The 16,066-nt window shown below is 33.4% G+C and overlaps 1 protein-coding gene across 2 annotated transcripts in view; it reads right to left on the reverse strand.

Moving 5' to 3' along the window:
• The window catches only part of LOC115510575 (neurexin-1-like), a 423,328-nt gene that overhangs the window by 315,915 nt on the left and 91,347 nt on the right, over window positions 1-16,066 (reverse strand). The window contains exons 2-4 of one of the 2 annotated variants that reach the window (XM_030310572.1): window positions 7,941-7,958; window positions 4,382-4,411; window positions 3,594-3,605 (exon numbers count right to left, since the gene is read on the reverse strand). The exons of the other annotated variant lie outside the window; for it this stretch is intronic. Coding sequence (XP_030166432.1) covers window positions 3,594-3,605; window positions 4,382-4,411; window positions 7,941-7,958 — 60 coding nt within the window. The remainder of the gene's footprint in view (window positions 1-3,593; window positions 3,606-4,381; window positions 4,412-7,940; window positions 7,959-16,066) is intronic. 2 annotated transcript variants of the gene reach the window in all.

The raw sequence follows: 16,066 nt of genomic DNA on the forward strand, positions 1-16,066 counted from the left end.
TGTCCTCCTCCACACCTATGTCTTCCAATGTGTGCCCACAAGTCCCCCACCTCACATACACACACTTAAGTCATAAAAATGGTAAATTCAAGATACAACAAGGAAAGTATTCTGTAAATACAATGTTTAAAAAGAAAGACAAGTCTCTGCCCTCACGGAGCTTACATTCTACTAGGAAAAGTTGACGTTAAATATAAATATATAATCACCCATATAAATATTACCACTAAAATCATTGTTATAAAGGAAAATACAAGCATCCAAAGTACCAAAATGAATTTTTAACTTATGCTTATGAGCTATTAACCAGTCATAATGGCTGGATTTGCAGTGTAGCTTACATTTTTGGCATTTTCTGATTTAAATGGTCATTCATTTCTCTCAGACAACTGTTAGAGTAAAATATAAGTAAATAAAGTAATTATTGAAATGAAGTGACCAGTTAAACAACCATGGGAAAACAAAAACAAAAACAAAAAAAATAACTAAATTCCCAGGTAAATAGACAAACCTGAATTCTAAATACAATGGAGAATAAAGTTAGCATTGTCAATGGTCCTCATGATACCAATGACAAATTTCAAGCCTAAAAAAGAAAGCAAACACAATTTCACAAAAACCACTTGAATCTATCTAGCAATGAACAGCAGAAGTAAGGTTGGTTCTGGATAATACCTATCTCTAGGTATCCCAAAGAAAGCTATGATTCATTGAAAAAAAAGTTTACTCCTAACTATCCAGGTAAAGGTGACATGTCCTTCTTTAGAAAACATGAAAACAAATCCAAATAATTAACTCTAAAGTGTGAAGCAGAATGACCAAATGAAGTTATGAGGCAAGATGGCATATGGGAAGAGTGAAAATGTTTCCCATTATGATTCTACCAGCATACAGCAATGATCTTTAGCATGTCTCCTTAACATGACTTAGTTGTTCTTGTCATGTACAAATTATAAGGTATTTTGCAGTTTCCAAACTCTGAAAAATCAATAATTAAGGAGTATGAAAAGATCCACACCACCTATGTAAGGACACATCACAAAATGGTATCAGTGCTTACCTCCAGGAAGAAGACTGAGGAGGATGAAGAATGTTCTCTTTAGATAAGTTACTTTTTTCTTTTAAGGAATGACCTTCATCTATCATTGGGGATTTAAAATTTTAGAAAATATTTAAGAACTCAAATAGAAAAAAAAAATGATAATAATAACATTCCTGAATCCAATTTTGCCTCTGGATTCAAAAAAAGGAAAGTCTTTGATGCACAGATGTTTCATTCCAGAGTCCCTTGAATTCACTACTGGTAAAGAGGAAAGCAGTGTCAAAAAATTCTTCAGAATTATGTTGTATGGAAAGATTTAGGAAGTGTTAATTTACAATGCAAATCAGTTATTTCAGACTAGAAAGGTTCAACAACTATTTCATGCACAACTAGGATTTAACTTGACATAGGAACCTACAATGTAAAACTTCTAAAATTTTTTGACTCCTTCAACATGTGGCACAGGACAAGGAGAGCTATGTCAGAGAGCCCCTGATTCACGCTATCTTTATGGTTTCTGAATGCCCACATTTTTTTCCACTCTCATGGTACTTGCATTCTGTCATTTATACTAACTTGTCCACATGTCTTCATTTCCCTACTACACTGACACACTTTGAGTGTGGATGTCACGTCATAGTCAAGATTGTATTTTTGCTCAGAAGGCAGATTTGTTGAATTGATTTGCAATTAAAGGACTTACAAATCATGTTTCTCATTTATATATATCTAATTAACCAACATGTAAATGTTACCACTCTGATTTGCAAAATACTCAAATCCATCTGAAAATCTTCTTTCCCTATTTAACATCAAAAAGCATCCTGGTCCCATTAACAGAAGAAAAATGTAAATGAAAAACCAAATTCCTGTGCTCTGTAGTTTTGTGCTGATTAAGGAATACTACTTGATGAAAAATAGTGAAGTAGAAATATATTTGACCCATATGTCAACAGAAAACACTTAAGACTGACATACTAAAACTAAATGAAGTGACACAACATTGATGACATCAAAACAAATATCAGCTGAATATAAATATGAATTATTCTATAGGTAGAGTTAAATGGTTATAGAATTATAAAATTATTTTTGAGTTAATTTTTTACAACATCATGTTTATATATATGTATATTTAGAATATTTATTACATGTGTATATACATTCATAGATACAAACACATATGCATATACTGCACTCAGTCAGTAAAATAAAGTATAAATACAGTTCCCTCTACGCCATCCTGAGTACTCTAATAAGGAACATGGTGTGGAATGCCCACTAAGAAAGGGAAGTAGATGGGAATTTGACCAAAAAACTTTAGAAAGTGTCCCAAATGGTACATAACATTTCTAAAACAATTGATACATACTGTCATTTGTGTAGTTGCTGGAAGGCTTAAAATAAGATTAAATTATATTATTGGAAATGGTTGACCAAAACACAAACTACAATAGCATATGATCTCTTTATTGGCTCAAAATACCCAAGCAACATTTGTTTTGAAAGCTTTAATTTATACATTTAAAACTTTGCTATTATTTCTTACTTATTGCCTGGCTCATGTTCAGGTGCTTTTCAAGCAGAAAAGTTTCCCTGCTAGATGACACAATGTAAGGGTGAAGAACTGCGAGCTTCCGTCCCAATTCACCAGATTAACATTCAGAGCACAAGAAAACTCAGAGAATTTAAGGATAAGACAAATCCCTGCATTTAAAATAACAAAAAACAAAACCCACAAAAAAAAAAAAAACAAAAAAAAACTACAGACCAAGGGAACATTCACTAACACATAGTTCAAATGATTAGCTTAAAGGCTATGATACATATTTACCACAGCTACAGATCACCTACTTATATTTAATGGCAACACTAAACACACGGTCAATGGTTCCAAATGGCAAAGTAAGCATGCTTTTCAATCTGGCATCAGTGCTGTCAAGGAGCACACATGCCTGACTTACCAAGTGATGCAGAAATGTATACCTGCATGGTAACGTTCTTAAAACAATGTTAGTATGTGCAAAAGAAAGAACAGGCTTGTCTTGTTTCCTTGGCTTTTTCACGGTACTACCTTTCCAGGTTCTTATGGAATTAATGTGTATATATAACATCTAGCAGGCAAAGAGGTGATGATCGCACAGCACTACACTTCAATGCTGCACATGCTTACACTTACATCCCAATGCAAAATGGTTGGGGCAGGTGTGCTCCTGAGCTCAATGTTTGAAGATGACATATTTATGGTAACTACACTCATCATTTAACTACCATTAAGTGATACTGCAAAAAATTACACTGAAATCTGAAGTTAATTTCTAAATATACTAATTATATAGGCAGCTGACATGATAAAACACTCTAAAGAGCAAAAAAAAAAAAGGGCAACATTTTGATGGAGTTTTCTTACCTTAAATTCACAAAATATTAACACTCATACCTACCTCCCAGTGCCCACTACTAATACAAAAAGATCTAAATACATTTGCGTAACTTACACACACTATAATTCATATAGATGATATTAAGAAGAAATAAAATAATGTAATACCTTTACTTTTACCTATGGATTTGATGAAATGGTTCCAAGAAGAAAGGGTTTCCATACAAAGAGAATAGAGAGAGAAACAACAGTAAGAATTATGAATATATGTAAATGTAGTACTCTTTGAAAATTAAACAAGACAAGAAAGCATAAAAAAGGGTCTGAAAATACATGGAGATATAATCAGTATTTGTTAAGAAATCTGCCCTTTTTAAAAGGAAATACATGCAAGGAAACTGAAAAGTCCATGCTCACTTTTAAAAGATTACACAAAAAAGAAGATACACAATGACTATACTATAGGTAGAAAAAGTATTGATTCTGTGAAACACTATACTCAGCATTCTAAAAGCCAGAAGCCAAAGATGTCTGGATGTTCCCAAACTGCCATGCATGGGTGAAAAATGGACTCTTTCTGGTACAGTAGATTAAACTGAATATACTATTTCAGATATTAACTTCTGATGGTTCTCGTTTTTTCTTAACTATAGCTACCCTTAACTGCATATGCTTACAAATGTATGCAAAGTCTCAATCACAAATTCTTATGTCTCATTTATTTGCAGATATTATAGTGCAAAGAATGAAGGAAAATAAAAGTCAAAGGAGCAAACCAAAATCAAACTAACAAATAAAGGGGAAAAAACATATGAAAAAATGTGAACAAAAGTTATGTATTTAATTTGCAGCCAGATAATTTGCAAGCATTTGCCCATCCTTTGCAGTGATGGTTTAAAGCAGCTACAGAACAAGAAAACACTGAAAGCAGAGTGGAAAAGGAACAGAGCCCATACCTTGGTCGCCCATCATCAGGTGCGCCAGACCTTGAAGGGAAACAAGAGCACAGTCAGCAATAAACAAGGGAGCATGGGAAGTCAGGGTTGTCACGGTGACAAAAATGTTCAGTGACAGACATCTTGTTTCCTATGAGACATGTCTGTATCACAGAGGCAAATCAAAAAGCATTCTTTCAACCCCTGGTTGGAATGCTTTGGGGCAAAGAGTTAATAGTACTGTAATTTAAACACTGGCATATGCTGCCCTGTGTATTTCTTCAATGTATCAGTTGGAACAATGAAGAGCATGACTTAAAATCCAACCAATCATCCCTTAAATATTGCATCTGTCCTTCATGCCCTTTGATGATACTGCCACCACAGGGCTTGTTATAAAATTATATTTTTTAAAACCCAAAGGAATATCTGAAACATGGGCTGGGTCTGATCTTTTTCCCCTCATCAAAAAATGAGAAGTTTTATAATTAAATTAAAAAAGTCCTTAGTCACACTGAAATGATAATGCAGAAATGTCTCCTTGTCTGACACATGTAGCAATTGACTAAGCTTGTTCAAATACAAAAATAGATTATTAAACATGCAGCTGTAAAGTCAGAATTTACTACAGAATGTTTTTAGGAAACAACGGATCAGCTTTAAATAGGCTCAAGAAATTTCCCATGGAGGACAAAATTATTTAGTCTTTCACCTAAACATTACCTAAATAGTGAACCATAAGTTGATATATATATATATATATATATATATATATATATATATATACACACACACATATACATATATAATACATATTAAGTTTTATGTTTTTATATAAATACTAATTTCATCAGGGAAGTTTTCTAAAATAATACTGAATTCCCTTTATTTAAATACTTATTATCTGTTACTTGACAATTGACTTCAGAGTGAAGTTCACTCCTCTACTAAATACTGCTAATGTTCTTAAAACAAACAAACAAACAAACAAACAAAAAACAACAACAAAAACAAAAACTCTTTCACTATCCAAGAAGGTATTTTTTACTGAGAAGTATTAATTCCTAGTTCTTCATTCCATATTCAGCAACAAAGCTTCTCCTCAATCCATGTCTATTTCAAGAACATGGGAAAATGTTACAGCAATATAGTAGTACATACAGCAATTTCAATAAAATTTATATTTCCTAGTATTATTTAAAATATATTTGAGACTTTATTGAGCTACATTATACATTACTTGCACCAATACTGAAATAATGTGCATTATTTCCTTAAAATTTTAGGAGTATTTAAACATTCCTGTGGGGCAGTACATTTACAAATCAACATATAGTCAAAATATAAAGACAATTTAACATAGAAGTTTAATGCTTCTGTAGTATAGCCTCTTTTTGTATTTTCAAAATGATTTTAACAAAAACATCACACAGGGAGATTAAAAAGTTTATGATCTGTTGGTGATGATGTGTAGGTTATATAATTTTTCATGTAATTTCACTTTTAAAACTAGTACATGTATTTTCTAAAAAGAGTTAATAATTTTTTGTAGAGGAAATCAGGGATTTATCTCTCTATAAGATCTAACTTTTAGAAAATATATAAGATGCTTCTAATGGTGGTTTTTAATATCTCCTCAGTAAGGATGGAAGTTAGTAAGCCTCAAAAACATCCACATTCCTCATGCTAGACTTTCTTACCTCTAAGGGATCCCCACTAGAGTGCCAAAGTCATGTTATAAATAGGAATGTTACAATTATGATTGAATAGTTTATAGGCTATACTCTGCAAATCTTGTCAAAATTTTTCATGGGATGCATGTGTGAGGAAAGAGGCATTCAAGCTTTTAAAGCCCCTGGAATGCAAGTGGATTTAAAAAGAAGGAACAGAAACATGGACTATTTTATAAAATGTTAAGGAAATGCAAAAAAAGTTGAAAAGATACTTAAAAAATCAATCCCAATTAACATGCATCATATAAATGACACTGATTTTGAAAGATGTCAGACCTTCAGGGTAATATCCTCCTTATCAAGACATATTCACATGCTTTTAAAATTATAGTATAGAAAAACAGAAGCCATACAGAGAGCCAACACTTGGAAAAACACTCACTGATGATTACTTTTGAAGTTTTTCTCTATTTTATTCAAATAATGGAATAGAAATGTTCAGCAACTAAACAATTATATTGTTCAGAAAAGTTTCACAAATAATATGCTGAAACCTGCTCCTGACCAACTTAGCATCACCATGAATCGTTGAGACATCAAATCTTGGTGACTTTACCAGCTATTTATCTGTAACCTCAGATGGCAAGTCTTTTTCTAAGAAATCTGTCATTCCAAAAAAAAAAAAAAAAAAAAAAAAAAAAATAAAAAAAAAAAAAAAAAAAAGGGGTGGCGCAGTCGGTTAAGCGTCCGACTTCAGCCAGGTCACGATCTCGCGGTCCGTGAGTTCGAGCCCCGCGTCAGGCTCTGGGCTGATGGCTCGGAGCCTGGAGCCTGTTTCCGATTCTGTGTCTCCCTCTCTCTCTGCCCCTCCCCCGTTCATGCTCTGTCTCTCTCTGTCCCAAAAATAAATAAACGTTGAAAAAAATTTAAAAAAAGAAATCTGTCATTCTGTAAAAATGTTCATTATTCTTACAGAATGGCTCTATTTCAGAATATCGCAGCAAAATGAAATACGTTAAACACTTCTGAAATATATACGCTAGTTCAATGTGTCTGCAAGAACTGTTATGCTGTGATTATGTAAGTTGACAGAACATCACCATCCCTTACACAATTACCTAGTTAGCACTCTTATCCTTGAGAGATTTCTTAGGCAGTACACTGACATACATTTAAGTTCTTTAAAGATCAGAATGTTGAAATATGTTTTAGTTTGTTGGATTCGATAGGAAAAAAAGTATAACTTTCTCAAAGTTCCTTGATAGAGATAATTTCAAAAAAAATCTTTAAAGACTATGGTACTTTTATTTAACAAACACAGAATATCACAAACATACTTACCAGTAATCACGTTGGAGTGTTGTATACTTTCATTTCCAATGGCCAGTGGTTTATTTTTTTAATCTAAGTTTATGCCTCTTACTTAGAGTCAATGCTTTATTCTCTGTTTTTATATAAATCAAATCATTTGAAATTAAACCAATGAGCTTGGGGTGATGAAATGCTAAACATTTCCAAAAGAAAATAAATCATTTTGATCAAGAAAAAAAAATGGAGACCAGATCATGCACTGAACTCTGAAACTGCAAAGAAATACTTTCTCATTTAAAACAAAAGAAGCAGGATTGTATCATTTTTTCCATACAGAACACTGCAATAAGCATTCTAAGGTTTATATAGCATGCTGGAATCCATCAAGGGATGGAGTTAAGGCTGAAGGAGTTCCATATACTTAGGGACTGACGGGGCTGAGGGTGTGTGTTCTATATGAAAAGTGATACACAATCCAGAAATCAACAAATGCTCAGAAATAAGTTCAACTTACCGTCTAAATTCGAGATGTACTCTATTAACACTATGAAATAAAAGGCAAATGAGAGTTGGAAAATAAAGTAGAAAGCACCCACCTTCCACATTGTTGTCTTCTGAAAGCACATGACAAGGAGGGAGAGAAAAGGAAAAACATTCATTAAGCAGCATGCAGACTGGACCTTTGCCTTTGCATGTCTTCCTCATGCAAGGCATCAAACACATCATGCAAGTGCTCCATCGCTACCGTTCAAAGGGGAAAACAAAATCATGGGAAGCAGGTTCCCTCCTATTGGCAGCATTTTAAGAATGTGAGACAAAATTTCGGTAAACTGTCATGTCCTGAGCAAGGAATTTTAAAAAGTCTTTCACTGTCCTGTGCTAAGCAAACATTCTTACATGTCACTGATGTGGTTGTTCTAGGCAATTATTTTTAAAGCCTTATTATTATTATTATTGTTATTGTTATTGTTATTGTTATTTTTTTACAATTCCAAAAGATTATATTCCTAAATCTGATCTGGACTTGGATAGAATAAAGCCCACTGCCAAGAGCCATGAAATTTCACTTAAAGACACCCCAGTTCTACATCCATGTACCATCATTGCCTTTAAGTATTTCTAATACTTTTTTTTCCATAAACACAAATAAACCTATGTAACTAAAATTCATAATTTGGTTTATTTACAGTGTGCTAATAGTTCGTTACAAATAATGGTAGTTTACTGAATTTGTTAAAAAGTTATCTTTTAAATCCATTAACTAGAAGAAGTAATCACTGCAAGAGAAGTGATGTTGTTTTATCCATTTGGGGGCTGTCCATTAGGGAAAATTTGTCATGGTTTATTCAGTTTGTACTTCTGTTTAGGGTATAAGTATGAAAATTGTTATTATAATGACAATATTTGCTAAACTTTCTTTTATATTTCCATATAATTGACATATTTACATATCCTCGTAAATTTACATGTATTTCCATATGTGTGTATATATATATATATATATGTATATACAGATAGATACACATACACATATATGTGTACACAAGCAGATTTTCCATGTATTTCCTACACATAATCAATCCAAGTGTATGGGATTTGAACTATTTCCAGTAACTACTAAAAAATTCAAGTACACAGGGCTCAAAAATGATACACAGGGCTCAGCATACAGTAAGAAATGGAAGAGAAATCTGTCTTCCAGGAATAGGGCAACAGCCAGGTTTTAGTATTTATCACAATGCTTTCAATAATAAAATATATCCACGTTTACATTTCTAGTCTTATTCTTTTACTTAAATAGAATCTTAAAAGTGGTTATTTGACCAAAAGTGTTTAGGAAGAACAAAACAACAGCAAGAGTAGGAACTGGGAGAAAAATAACTTATAAATGTACCATTTCATAAGGTTAAACAAATAACTCTTTTTAATTGTTAAAATTATTAATGGATTAAAAGTCATCAATTTTGTTTAAAATATATCAACTGGAAACTGAAATATCAACATAGGCACTTTTAGGGATATGGTCTTAACAAATATAATAGAAGAATGCTAGTGGATAAATGTGTACAATAGCATCTATTTGCCAGACTTTATTTTAAAATAAATAACAAAAAAAAAGACTGAAATATTTGGTATGTGATATTCATTTCCTGATTGGTTTTGGTTTCTAATCTACTAAATAAGAAACTAGACTGAATTTGCTACTTTTCAATGGCAACTTTGACATGACATGAACACAAATATTAAAGATTTATTTTAGGGGAACCTGGGTGACTCAGTCAATTGAATGTCTGACTTCGGCTCAGGTCGTGATCTCACGGATTGTGAGTTCATGCCCCACATCCAGCTCACTGCTGTCATTCAGCATAGAGCCTGCTTTGGATGCTCTGTCCCCCTCTATCTGCCTTTACCAGACACGTGATCTCCCCCAAATAAATAATTATTTAAATAAATAAATAAATAAATAAATAATTATTTTGCTATATTATGTGAGATATCATACAAGATACAGATTATATTAATGTTTAAGATATACTTTCGTTTTATATTAACTGTCCTCTGAAATTTTACTCCCCATTTAAGGTGTGTTTTTATTTTTTTAAGTAAGATTTTTTAGTATAGAGGGTAAAACAACAAAATCAGGGAATTTAGAGGAGAGGCAACTGCCAAAAAAATCCACCAATTACTATGGCACTACTTAATTTCTATAAACAGAGACTGGCATATGGTTTTAAGTAGCACAGTCTCAGGAAAAGGGTTTTGTTTTGTTCTTGGTAAAGTGCTGCATGAAAATCTAATAGTAAAAGGAAAATGAAAACCAAAGTAAAACAGGCCTAGGATTGACACCAAATTTATCAATGTGCTAAGTAAGATACTAGGAAAGGAAGCTGTGGTAATAAAATCAAGGTCATTGATTCAGATCCCCTGCAAGTGAGTTCTTTCCCTTCACCGTTAACTAAAACACAGGGCCACGGATGGCGCCATTGATCTTGACCTGCCATCCAGCATGTTTCTGAGTTTTTATTCATAAAGAGAACCAGCTTAACTAATGGGACCCCCACTATGCAAATCCAAGGCATGTCCAACATGTAAACAAATCCTAACTTGACCAAATTCAGAAAAATGGTCTGTCTCAAAAGACTCAGATTAAAAAAAAAAAAAAATCAAAGTACTAGAGTAAATGAAGAGATAATATATTAACTCCTATATTTAAAAAAAATAGAAGAAGAAAAGGAAGAAAAGTGGCTTGGAACAAACTTCACTGAATTTCAGACTCAATCACATAATTTAAAAAAATGTTCTCTTTATTTGTATCATTCTATTCTACCCTTTTGGTATCTATTTTTTGGCTTTAGTTGATTTAAACTCTGGTAACCTACAGATGATCCCTACATTACTTCAGAATCTGGACATAATTGTAAATGGTGGCAGCTCTCCCATTTACAATCATTTGCCAGATGTTTTTCCTTTTCTCTTTCCCTTCGACTTGGTTTTCGGACTGCAAGAATATCAAGTTTAAAAAGAACAGTTTTCCTCATCACATCAACTCTTGCTTTCTCTTTGTAGATTCTTTTGCAATCAAATAGTATTTTGATTTTTAACAGCAACAGAGACAGGGGCAAAAATTGGCAAGCCACAGTATAAAGTTAAAGAAGTACATTTTGCTTTAGTGTTAAGGTAGAAAGCAGTCCATCCAGCCTTACCTGTGGACATTGTCAAGTTAGGGCAAAGCTCTTGGCTTGCAGAATACCCTGGCTTCTTAATTCTGCTCACCTAATAGTGCTGTGTGCATGAAGTGAGTCTTAGTAATCAACTTTACTATGATGACCATGCCACCTCTAAAGATCACACTGATTTTTTTCTTTTGATTGTGAAAATAAGGAATAAAATCATGAACAAGATACCTTAAATTTTCTTTTTCTTTCAGATAAGATATGCTTCCCTCACAAAAATGGGAATAGGCACCAGAACATCAGTTATGTTATGAATAATTTGTGTGCTGTTGACATGACGAGAAGCTGCAGACTGTTAAACTGTATGTTTTTGAATTACTTCAAAAGAGCATCTCCAGGAAAAAAATTTTCCTTTGGCCTCCCAGCTTATAAGAATCCAAGGACAGGAAGTTTAACTTATCATGAGTTTTTTTTTGCACATAATTTTACATACTTCTAGGAAAAGAAAAATGAGCAAGAAAACAAATGTATTTGTTTCAATGTAAAGAAAATCAGGAATTTAATGATGACCAGGAGATAAAATTGATATAAAATATCACCAGTAACTCCCTTTTGTACAATCAGTATTTAAGGTTAGCAATATGAAAGCTTCATCTAAATCTACAAGCAAGAGTCCACTTATTTGCTACATTTTAAGTTTAAAATTGGCTGAAAGAAATCTGTCAACACTTGGGCATTCCTTCTCTGTTTTGGCTTCCTTCCTTCTCTGCTAGTTGCCAACGACCAGCTCCCTTTATTTTCTGTGGCTCCTTCTCTCCTTCATCAAAACTCCCTTTACTGCAGGTTAACTTGCCATCCAGATCTAGCCATACAAATGGGGTATACAGTAAAAAAGTGGTGGTGGTAATGGCCAGAAGAAAGAGGAATACAGAAAAGGTTTCCATTTCCTTCTTATATACATTTGATGTTGCTAGCTTCTATACTCGCCTTTCTGGCCCCTTGCAATATATTCAAGACTTTATCTCTCATCTTGGGGATTAAATGCCAGTATAGCAGAGTTTGGTTCCCATGGTGGCACAGGATGGAGCTTTGCTTTATTTTATTTTTCTTTTGGTTTTAACAGTGAAAGCCTTTAGAAAAACCTCAATCTTCTGGGAATGTTTCAAAAACTGGGAAACGGAGGAAAGCATTGAAACTGTGGGTTTGTGCAGCAGTCAGCTGGAGGAAGAGAAATGCTGGCCAGAATCAAGAGAAAGTTCAAACAACAAATGAAGCAAAAAAGGTCCATTATGGAGGCTTATGGAAGGAAAGAAACAGCCACAGCCTGGGCAGGGATCTGGCTAGTTTCCAAAACGCTTTTTTTAACAGGTGGCCTCAGCAAGTTATTTTAAATCTACCTACATGACACTCCCACCAAGCCCACTGGAATCACAGTCTTAGAGCATGAGGGGAGACAAGTAGAATAACTAATATTTCTTCTCTCTTCACTGATTATGAGTAAAAGAAGTAACTCTAAACCAATTTGCAGCAGCAAGGACATTCCTAACATCCCACTTGAACCCTATAAAAACATTTTCCCTATGAACATTGTGAGCAACATACAAGTTTACTTTTGGTACAGTATACTATGATTCAAGTATATTATGGTGTTAATGAGTCCTTTGTGAAGTGGTCTGAGTTTACTTTGCCTGATAGTGTTGTTCCCCTTGGAAACTGTGATATGAGTTGCAACATTTCAAAGAAATTTTGCAATAGTACTTTCCTAAGTTGCAGACTGCCTTTGTTTCTGGATCACACAAGTGCCAATTTTGTTACAAGTTTGTGGCATTCAACTCAAAATATTCCATCTTGTTAACAGGGGAAGGAAGGAAAGAACGATGAGCGGAAGGAAGGATAATTATATGGCAGATTCTTCTGGTGCTTAAGGTGTTCAGTGGACCTGATGAAATTTAACAGTTATTAGTCAATATATCAAAATATACACTAAATGACTCACATAAACTATATTGAATATAATTTCAAGTTTTATTTTCATGGGGGACTATGACAAGGATTTTGTTTTGCTTTCATAGCCTCAATTCTTCCTTACATCTAAACTTTGAGTTAACATTGCTATATTAATATCAATAGCTGAACTTAGAAAAGGAACATCACATATAAGAATGACCATAAATACTGTGACAAGAGTAGTCTACATGTGTCTGCTCATGTCACCCATTTTTACTGTTTTATTGCTTACATATAAATAAACTTTCCTAAGACAAAATTTAGCATGGTGTTACCAGGCATTTTCCTATCCAAACGCAACCACTGCTACACAGCTCTTCAAAGAAAGCTCGTTGAGGTGAGTTGCACTTCCTTTCTAAAAGTCTGAAGTCATCGTATTTTAGAAAGCAGAGGAGGAGAGCTCTTGTATTAGTTGGTAGAATGAATTTAAATACACCCCTATCTACCCAATTTACCACCTATTCTCATGGTTATATGAATGTCCAGTACTCAGATATGACTTTTTTTTTTATGATCAAATGAATGGGAGACCACCTCCAGGTATATGGTACCAGAAGAGAATACTCCACCAAGTGTCCTAGGTTTTCCAACATTAGGATGGAGTAGGTAAACTCTGCTGAAGACCACTCATGGCCTTTCATTTGAGAGAATACAGGCTAGATTTATGTAATTCTTTCACAAATCATTTTATTACAGAGAATTTTCAAATAAATTTCCAAATACTTCTGATTTTACTTATCTATACTTACTCAGACCAGTCCAAAACAAACTATCCAATTTCTATGAGAAAAAAGCAAACATTTTAATTTTGGGAACACTGTGTGAAAATATGACTAACTGAACCATAATGTAAAAAAAAGTCCTAAGTTTAGAGTTTAATAAATTAGATTTCTATATACTGAATAAAAAAAATGGTCCGTATAAAACTGACTAGTCAATTAAGCATATATTCATTCTTATATTTAAGGAAAATGAAATTTTATTTCAAAATAAGAAATACTTCATATTATTTTTAATTCAATGGACCTTTGCATATGTACCAAATAGTCTATAAGAAAAAATGCACTTGGGGCACCTGGGTGACTCCGTCGGTTAACTGTCTGACTTTGGCTCAGGTCATGATCTCACCATCCATGAGTTCGAGCCCCACATCGGGCTCTGCTGACAGCTCAGAGCCTGGAACCTGCTTCGGATACTGTGTCTCCTTCTCTTTCTGCCCCTACGCCACTTATGCTCTGTCTCTCTCTCTCTCTCAAAAATAAACAAAATGTAAAACTATTATAGTTATCTTTTCAACTACAGCACATTTCAACAGGAGGAAGATTGGTACAAAGAATTCTTCTGCTTCTCCAAAAACTGAAATCATTCAGTCCAATAGCACCTGAGGTTGAAATATGAGAAATTACTGTTTCAGACAAAAACTGGTCAAATAGCAATAGTTTAATGTGGTTAAATCTAACATTTTTAAGTTGATAGTTTTCCTACAGACTGTGCTATTCTGTCTCCTAAATGTAATGTAGTAATATCAAGTTACATTAAAACATTTCTGAATTCCTGAGAATCAATCCACAGAAAGCATACTGGAGTGGGAGATACAGGCTTCTAGGTATGGAACGTGTAAGTCATGTGAATGAAAGAGACAGCATGAGGAATGCAGTCAACTGTATCATAGCATTGTATGGTAATGGATGGTAGGTACACTTCTGATGAGCATAGCATGACTTATAGAGCTGTTGAATCACTATGCTGTACACTTGAAACTAATGTAACCTTGTATGTCAACTATACTTCAATCAATCAATAGCAATGATAAAAAGAACGGAAGCAGAAAATAGAGTAAATGAAGTTTTTATAAAATGTTTCATAAAGTTTTATGAAGATCTCAAGAAACTTCTTCTAAATGTTCAAGGGAAATAAGAATAAGAAATACTAATACCTGGGTCATCTTACCACTTTAAAGGTACTTTCATAAAAATTATATAATCTGTATCTCATCAGTTAATCTGCTATGGTTCAGTGACTTGCCCAAGACACCCAAATAGAAAGGAGAAGATGGTAAGAGTGTATAGAAAGTATGTTTGAAGGCTCTTTGTCCAGGTTTGTGTGGATTTCAAAAATTGCTTTAAAAAGAAATTGAACATGAGGAATTTGAATAATATAGGGTAAGGCTGGCATGTCTACTAAAGCTGTGTTATGTTCCTGGAACTATTACCAAATGTATCAATTAGCATCACTTTAAAAATAGTAATATAATATGGAGTAAGAAGATTGTATTTATTATTTCTTTGTTCCTTTTGTAAGAAGGCAGAAGTATTTAACAGAAAATATTCCTTTCTTAATTGCATTGTGTGTTGATTCTATAAAGTCAAGAAAATCTAATACTGTTTACTTTCCTTTACTGAAGAAAAGAATGCCTTGACATTCTTCTCCTCTGTACTATAGACATTATTTCTCAAAAGAAAAAATAAATGAAACAAAACAAACAGACCAAAAGAATCAAAACAAAACAAACAAAAAGCATATTTAGAAAACCTTTGCCCTACTTTAATAAGGAAAAAAGCAGTACAGGTTTGTAAATGTGTTTACCCATGGGCATTTTAACCACTAGAAACAAGAGGAAAAATTATCCACACATTTCTTATACTTTTAAAGGATTCATTTAATTCACAGCACACAAAATTTTGCATCCTGTTTAAAAACATCTGAAATAAAAGGACACTTTCATTCCCAGTCAAATATTTTGGAAGGTTAAGCAATATAATATGCATTTGCCACATAGAGTGTTTTTTCCCTTTCATTTTAGTGATAAAATGCAAATCTGATAAAAATGCTACTTTTATTCCTTTTACACACACGTTGCGTGATAAATCTGGGGACTGAGCAGCATGTTCTAAACTTTTAAAATTTGACTCAATAGACAAGTAAGAAGAACAACCAAATAGATTGTCCAAACTCCTATTTTCTTTAAAAAAAAAATAGGGGTGCGTGGGTGGCTCAGTTGACTAAGCATCCAACTCTTGGTTTCGGTTCAGGTAATGATT

Source organism: Lynx canadensis, chromosome A3 (genome assembly GCF_007474595.2).
Source record: "Lynx canadensis isolate LIC74 chromosome A3, mLynCan4.pri.v2, whole genome shotgun sequence".
Classification (NCBI taxonomy): domain Eukaryota; kingdom Metazoa; phylum Chordata; class Mammalia; order Carnivora; family Felidae; genus Lynx; species Lynx canadensis.